Source organism: Topomyia yanbarensis, chromosome 3 (assembly GCF_030247195.1).
Source record: "Topomyia yanbarensis strain Yona2022 chromosome 3, ASM3024719v1, whole genome shotgun sequence".
NCBI classification, from domain to species: Eukaryota; Metazoa; Arthropoda; class Insecta; order Diptera; family Culicidae; genus Topomyia; species Topomyia yanbarensis.
Genome location: NC_080672.1, coordinates 22,336,320 through 22,344,809, shown reverse-complemented (window position 1 = coordinate 22,344,809; position 8,490 = coordinate 22,336,320). Strand labels below are relative to the sequence as shown.

The 8,490-nt window shown below is 37.1% G+C and overlaps 2 protein-coding genes across 2 annotated transcripts; one reads left to right on the top strand and one right to left on the bottom strand.

Moving 5' to 3' along the window:
- Window positions 1-1,031: 1,031 nt before the first annotated feature.
- On the bottom strand, window positions 1,032-1,685 carry LOC131688985 (uncharacterized). The gene is made up of 3 exons (XM_058973692.1): window positions 1,526-1,685; window positions 1,215-1,381; window positions 1,032-1,149 (listed from the first exon to the last, which is right to left on the bottom strand). Exons 1-3 carry the CDS (start codon window positions 1,566-1,568, stop codon window positions 1,093-1,095), a joined length of 267 nt encoding a protein of 88 aa, XP_058829675.1. The 5' UTR covers window positions 1,569-1,685; the 3' UTR covers window positions 1,032-1,092.
- Window positions 1,686-3,714: 2,029 nt separating this feature from the next.
- On the top strand, window positions 3,715-7,515 carry LOC131688983 (heme transporter FLVCR2-like). Its single transcript, XM_058973689.1, has 3 exons — window positions 3,715-5,462; window positions 5,522-5,699; window positions 5,756-7,515. Exons 1-3 carry the CDS (start codon window positions 4,162-4,164, stop codon window positions 5,960-5,962), a joined length of 1,686 nt encoding a protein of 561 aa, XP_058829672.1. The 5' UTR covers window positions 3,715-4,161; the 3' UTR covers window positions 5,963-7,515.
- The last annotated feature ends 975 nt before the right edge of the window (window positions 7,516-8,490 follow it).

Here is an 8,490-nt window from a genome sequence, read left to right as displayed (position 1 = left end):
ACGTCAAGATCAAAGAGAATAGGGAAAGAGACGAATAGTGTGAAGCCAAAAATACCTTATTGAGCAGACCAATCGTGCAATGTAAATAAACATTACTCATGCCTGAGTTGGAGGCGATAAGTATTGTACTTCTACCAAAAAAGAAATTTCAATTTTCGTCAGAATTTAGTTCAATCGTGATTGTAAGGTGCATTCTAGAGTATATGTATGAGTAAAAATAAGCTTTAGAATTATTTCATCTCTTTGTTTCGAAATGCACATCGTTTGATAAACAAATCCATCGATCGACATACGGTTTGTTTTCAAAATATAATAGGAGTCATTTAAAGTGCTGCCTGTAGAAGCGGTTGCCAAAATTCTAGTGTTGAAATCATCATAAAGGGAGTGTTGCCGTTGTGACTGATTTTCACTCTTCGTCTCTTTCACTATTCTCTTTGGTCAAGATTAGTTACGTACAGTTAAATGGAGGCATTCACATACATCAACGACACGGAACGTACGGTGGGCACACGAGAAACGCATTCAACTTATCCCGACGGGACGGTGACGTTGACGAAAGCTGATGTATCGTCTGAATCGAGCCTAATACATTTTCTCCTCAAAATATAGAGTTGGAAAGTAGTTGAATAATTCAATCTAATATTATTAGATTATATGCATATTAACGATATTAACATATGACCAATGTTTTTTGGTTGAAGCGAAATTGAATCAGGTTTTAACCCCAGCCGCTGTCAAAATGTGTAAGCTGACAGCGGCTGGGGTTATATCCTTACTCAGTTTCGTCAAGTTTGATGCGTTATACCTAGCAATTGTCTGAGCGAGCAAAAACATAACTATCAATTGGGAGAAAACCATTGATACAAAACGTACAATGAGCTTTAATGAGGAAAAACTAGAAAGCAGACTATCAGAGGTAAATCTCATTCAGCTGAGTTTTGTACAAACGATGTGATCGATAAATGAATATAGCACAGCGAATGCCAGCATTCAAAAATAATCTTTCCAAACAGTTTTGATACACACGGTAATCGGTCGTTGAGATTATTTATTTAGCACAATTTGTGTGATCTAATTATTCAGGTGTAATATCTATTCAAAACTGTTCGGGGGATTGTAGTTCAAATAGATCAGCCCGGTTTGCTTGGCCTAAGAGAGAAAAAAAGAGAAAACCATTACAAAATTTGACAACCGAAACAATCCAAGCAACTTACAATCGTCAAGGTAACCCCAAAAATGGCCAATCCGGCAGCAAGAACCGTGTTATATGTGCGGTTTCTGCGATTATGTTCTTCGAAGAAATCGCCCTCCGGCACTGGCATTTCGTTCATCGTGCACACATGGTGGTGGCCTTCGTGGTATCCACGAGATAGAAACGCAGCTGAAAAGGAAGTTTTTTATGAGCTGGTAAACATCAATCATAAGGGATAGGGAAAAGGGTTATGTAACATCGAAAAAATAGTTTTTTCGTGTTGGATTCGATAAATTAAAAAAATGAAATTGGGCAAATAGTTTAATAGCATACCATTGCGTACAGCAAGCTTGGTGAATGGACGAACGGCTTGCATTTTAACTCCTAGGAAAATCTTAAAGGTAGCACCGAGGAACAGCACAGGCTAGACAAAACGTAGAACTGCAACGAGAATGAGATTTTTTTCTGACAAGTTGTGCAAAGGTTTGACAGCGCATGTTTTAAGGGCTGCAAATCGAGCAGATATGCAATCATGCTGAACTGCTCGAACAGTGATTTGACGATGATGACCAACTGAGATCAGTTCTGAAATATTTCACTACGGTCGATTATGACGGTGTTGGAAGATCCAAGCTTGTGTTGGACCGCAGATGGCGCGTTGGAAAATCGACATTTTTTTTGTTTTTCATGAAATTGACTCATTAAAAAGCAACTTCTAACCTACATTTCACCGGCAGTGCGTCATATTGAAAATACCTGCATATATTGCATGTGATTAAAGTTACTAATCAAAGTATTTAAAAATATTTCTGTTCAGTACCTGCCCGAATAGAAATGTACAGTAATAAAACAATGTTTTTGACTGTGACAGTACAGTAATTTTGCAATAATTTACAGTAAGCTTTAGTGTTATCCTACAATACAAAAACAATAAACTTTAACGTTTTTATAGGTTATTTTAATGTAAAATAGACTTTTACAGTAAAAAATGGGGGTGGTTATGTACCTTAACATTAGAAAATCGATTTTTCTCCATACATTTTTTTCTCGAAAACAGTAAAATTTAATGTGAATTTACTGTATCAGTTTTTTGCTGAACAGTGAAATTTATTGTTACGTGAAATTTTATTGTTAATCTACTGTGAGAACTTTGTATCGAACAATGTTGAAACAGTAATAACTATAATATTTATTGTTTTATGATTGTTTGTAGGATAAATGCTATTGTAAAATTCTATCCGGGTACAGACTCTTTACAAACAAATAAGCGAAGTAACAAAAAGTACTGCCAAATCGACTATCAAACTTTTTGACAGCTAAAAGATCATGATGTTTGTAAGAAAAAGTATAAAGGGAAGTCAAAGGAACAGAGTTTATACTGAAAAACAAAAAAAATGGAGAGTTTGCATATTTTCTATTTTTGTCTTCCTTAATCTGCTGAAATTTTTATTTGATTATTTTAATTATTTATACTTTAAATTTATTTATGTACTGCGGAAGAAACGAAGGATAAATATAAAAATATGCTATCGATGATTAAATAAAGGTTTTCCCTAGGGGCAGATCACTAGGAATGTATAGCCAATTTGCATCAAATTAGAAAAAAAATGTTTTTGTAGGGTTTTGATATCTTACACGCAACGCAAAATACATTGCTTACAACGCAAAATACATTATATATTTCTACTTGGTGGAAAGAAATGAATTTAGTTTCGCTGATTTTTAAAAATGCATCACGAGTGATCTGCCCCTAGGAGGAAATGCGTTTAATTTCGTTTGATTTTAAAAAATGCATTGCAAGTGATGTGCACCTTGATGCCAGCCATTTTCAGGCTAGACTTACTAAGATTTTATGGCGAAATCGTCTTCGAGATGGTTACAAATGTTACTGAGCAAGTAAAGAACTGAACCTAGCCTTAAACAACAAATAGTGGGCTCTGGCCGGTTTATGTTTGTTTTAGCGCTTAAGTTATGATTATGATTTGGCAAGGGACCTGTTCCTGTGACAAGAAAATCACCGTTTGTTATAAATATGACTGTGAATTTAGAAGTATGCGAAAGGAAGTCCCTTTGTAAACTGATAAAGAAGTATTGGGCAACAATGAAGCTGCAACTAAAGGTGAAGGAAGCAGTCAACAGCGGCATTGATCGGATACATAATTGGTGGAATCAGCTAGCCAGGACCGTGACTGAAGGAAATGTGCGCTGTTTGATGTCAGCAGAAAAATGCCAGAATTCTCTTCAAGATAACAACGAATAATTTGTTTTATTCATTTTCTTGGAATAAAATGTTATTACTATTGTTTCATCCTTAGAAAATTTTTCGTTTTATAGAAAGTTTTTTCGTAAAACTCATTTAATATGACCAAATGATCTAGCCTTAAATAGTCTTTGCAGTTGAGTGAATTTTACTGTAGGAATTTATTAAACCTTTCAAGGTAATCTGATCCTACAACTGACTTATAAATTATAAGGGAAACTAATTGTTGACAAATGATGATTGCACCGATATTTGACGATTAGCAAGATTATCTGCAATTTTCGCCAGAACACATTTCTTAGCTCTCCACGGCTACCTCACAGGAAAACAATCGAACTAATCCCTCCGGGTACACTCTGAATCAACAGTACCTTGTAATGCTCTATCATCAAGAGCACAAGACTCTTCGTCGCTTTCCCGCCTGTCGTGACAATCCAACTTCTCTCTTATCTCACTGTGCAAACTTTAGCTAGAAATACGATGCAAGACCTCCACTCGCCAGAGCAGCCACTGGTAGATAAGCAGTGAAAACAGGTTTATCAGACTATCATCTTCTTTGGATTGTCCCGTTTGTCACTGGCAGACTCCGTGCATCGTCGATGCAGTTTTATGAGGATGTTAACCAGTTGCTCGTTTACAACTCTCGTGCTCTGACACGGTCGATTCGTTTGTTGCTTGCGGAAACATTCCTGTTCCACGTAGCATCGCGATGAAAACCGAACAGATGTTTCACGAGAAAAGCATTCTCGTGCAGTCGTTGAAGATTGCAAACAATTTGGACCGGAAAAAGTCACTTTCGACCTCGATCATACCAACTCAAAACCAGAACTACTTATGTGTGCCTTTGCTACACAATGGACCTAAACAGGTGGAATCGCGGAAAAAGGACGAGTACGAGGGGATTACCGTGCATACTGCGGTGGAGAAGTCGTATCAATCGATCACACGGAGTATCTCTCAGTCTACGTTGACTATACCGGAGAACTACAGCTTTACTTCGGTGCACGTGCAAGTCTACAGGCGTAGATGGGTGATGTTAGTGCTTGGTATGCTGAGCATAGCGATTTCCTATGTACAATGGATACAGTACAGTATTGTAGCGAATATTATATCAAGATATTATGACATAAGCTCAGTATGGGTCGACTGGACTTCGATGATCTTCATGGTGGTTTACGTTGTGTGTGTTTTTCCGATATCCTACATTATGGATATACGAAATATGCGTCAAACGGCAGTGATCGGTGCCGTTGGGACGGCTATCGGAGCATGGATTAAAGTATTCTCCGTGCACCCATCTCAGTTCCAAATGGTTTTACTAGGCCAAATCGTATCCGCTTTCTCGCAAGTGTTTTTGCTCAGCATTCCGTCAAGGTTGGCTTCTACCTGGTTCTCACCCGAGGAAGCATCATCAGTGTGTGCTTTCGGTGTATTTGCTGCTCAGCTTGGAACTGCTTCAGGATTCTTTTTCACACCTATCCTGATCAAGAACCACGAGGACATAGCTCGCATAGGTGTGGAAATGAAAATTTTCCAGATGTCGATTGCCGGAATTTCCACAGTGATTGCGTGTATGGTAATCGCTGTGTTCAAATCCGCTCCACAATTTGCGCCTAGTCACGTGCAAGCACTTCAGAGAACGATCAAACCCAAAAGGAAAGACTACTGGCCAGCAGTTGGAAGACTCCTGCAAGATAATAACTACTTGATACTTGTGATTGCCTACGGAATCAATGTTGGAATTTTCAACGCATTTTCGACGCTTCTGAATCAGATTGTAGTGAACTACTTTCCTACTGGTGAAGCTGATGCTGGTCGAATTGGGCTAGCGCTGATCACTCTGGGTCTTCTGGGATCTATGGTTTTCGGGTTCCTTTTGGATACGATGCATAAGTATAAGGCCACTGCTGTCTGGGCTTGTCGGCTATCAGCGATTACTATGGTCATATTCGCATTAGCTCTCGAGACTCGCTCGAAGAAACTGGTTTCGGTAGCCTCAATCTTTCTTGGGTAAGCTGCTCAGAATTAGTACGTTCAGAGACGACGATTGTGAAGAACTGTTTTCGAAGTTTCTTCATGACAGGATTTCAACCAATCGGCTATGAGTTTGCCGCGGAACTAACTTTTCCCGAGCCAGATGGTCCTGTTTCGGGAATCTTGAACATTTCGACCCAGATTTTTGGGATCGTCATAACGCTGCTGATCTCAGGATTGCAGCAGATTCTGGGAGACTTCGTGGGTAATTTGGTGCGGATTCGAGTATTTTGCAGTCAAGGATAGTAACTAATTTGATTTCTTCGTAGGTTTTCGCAGCATTGCTAGTGATCGACGCTAACATAATTTCTTTGATAAAATCGGAGCTGCGTCGGTACAATACTCATCTGGAGATAGAGAATGAGGCTGCTAAGGAACAGGCGGAAGATGCGTCTACACATTTTGACACAATTAGCTACGAGGACGCGCCCCTGAAACTTAAAATAGATGACTATAGCGGCTGGGTGCGATCATGAAGTGATACATGTGTATGATGTACATATTGGACTTTAAATTGTAAATAATGAGGCTTAAGCCTGATAAGGAGAAAGACAGACCAATGTTGATGAGTCATCTGAGTTAGTTTTCGAATAGTGCTATTCTTAACATGACTGCACACACATGATATAGCGAAGATAACACGAAATGACGTCAAAGCTGTATTTATTTTGCGTCCATGGTTTTATTTCTTGTGTTTTTCTCTAGATACAACAAGGAATATTTAGGTTATCGCTGTAAAAGTATTTGTTATTATTAAGGGGTTGGACCACAGCAGAAAACCGATTTTTTCATTCTCCCTAAAATATGCTTTGGTGTCTTGAAAATGATTTGTCAAAATGTAGAATGCGACGATAATATAAAAATGCTCAAATTATCAATTCTTCCAAAACGCTTCTTATGTTAGTATACCCAATCTGAGCATACTGAAAATTTTAACTGCGTTTCCGAAACCACTTTTTTGAGCTGGTCGGAATCGTATCTCCAACAAATTATTTTTGATCGTTCTGAAATTTTCACAGTGCATTCAAATTACTTTCTCCAGCGAAGTACGTAGGATTTTAACTTTCCATTGCGTAATTTTTAACATGCAATTTTGTGTCCATTTTTGACACATTTTCTATGTTTTTCTATTGAAAAGTGTCCAAATATCGAAAAAATTCTACGGAATCGAAAAAACTTTGGTTTTTGGCTCTAGGTAAAAATTTCGGGAGATAGATCCTTTTAATAAAAACCACCGGCAGGAAAATGTTGCCCAACGGCCATTTTGTAATTAAATTACTTGAAAACGTTACATTTCATGCGTCACAAGAAGTATTTTAAATTTCATTTCGAAGGAACTCGATCCATTTCTTGGTTGAGCCAAGAAAAATTATCGAAAAATGCCTATATTTTCGTGGTCTATGGTGGCGTAACCCATTAAAGCTAACTGTCGTAAGCGTGAAGGATTTTATAAATTTTTATCACAGAAAACAGATGAGATTGAGTTGTGTAAACACAACCGAGCTATTGATACTTATAATGTTAAGAATGGAAAATCAAGTCGAAGTTCTCCGATGTAACAATCGGTTTAAAATACCTTCAGTTTTAAAACAGGGTACAAATATAGACAGATCTAACAAAGTAGTTTTGGCCGATTTTGCATCTTGAATGTAACGATATTCGAATTTCCCTGCGAAATAGTTTTTTATTTTTAACCGGTTTTGATTCTGGATGTTCATCCTTGCCGACTATTTTATCTGGCTAGTGAGTGTGTGAGAGTGTGACGTTAATGACGTCCGTTGTATTGAATGGAATTAAAATTGTTACATAAATATTGTATTAAATTCCAAAGTATGCATGAATAGTATAAATAAGAAAAATATTATATGAATAGTGTGTATGTGAAAAAAAACGATATAATAATTAAGCTTCGGATAATGAGTTTTACTACCTTATTATTACATTTACATTTTATTGCATTTTTATGGAAATCAGATTGTTTAGGCTGGACCAATGCTAAAGCTGTAAAAAGTGGAATAAATAAATAAATCTTCGCAAATATAGGATGGATTTCTATTGATGGACTAACACAATGTGTTGAAGCTCTAGCAACTCAAGACTTTCAAACCCTTTCCCCTTACAACTTTACAACTTATAGCTTTTCCACATATCGACCAATGTGATTGTATTACTTTTTTCGCATACCAGAAGTCTTTTAAGCGTCGTAAGTACACTCCATTGGTTGATATTTACGGGGAATTTTCGATTCAAATCCACAACGAGATTCTGTGTAAGCTCGTACTACTGGAAGCTGCTACACACACGTTTCACAATATTACAGAAATAGCTCAATTGATTAAATCGGCAGTAACACAGTAGTGTCAGAGACATAACCGAAGCGAAGTAGAATACACTTGGGCTGCTAATTGCTGGAATTTTTACTATCTGCATGGTTGCAGCTATTTCGATATTTCTGGTGGAAATCACGATACATACATTGGAATGGAAAATATTCGAACATCTAGGGCTTTCTTCAACATTATAGAATGAATCTAGCATAAGTTCAAGTTAAATGTTTTACTTGCGATTTCAGTACACATATAGTGGGTTCAAAACATATTCGTCTAGCTGCATATTTTAAGAAATAAGATCTCCCTTAATTGAAAAATTATCTCGAAAACCTAACGCAGGGATTAGGTATTTTTTACATATAACGTGTATGCAAAGTTTGAAATAATTCGGTTTATTGAATGGCAGTTAACACTGAAAATCGTGTTTTTATTCAGAGACTTCCTACAAAAAGCTTCGTCACCGAGTCGCTTGTCGATATTTTTGCATAGAAAAATTCACCCAAATTTCTAAAAAATTCGCAAAGAAAGTGTTTTTCACGATGAAACCATTACCACTCCCTTAGAAATAATTAGAAAATCTCACTTGGAAAAAAATGTTAAAAAACGCCCTTTACAAATCCCGTCATACATTGATCTGTTATACGATCAACCTGGTTCTTCGGATAGTTATAAAA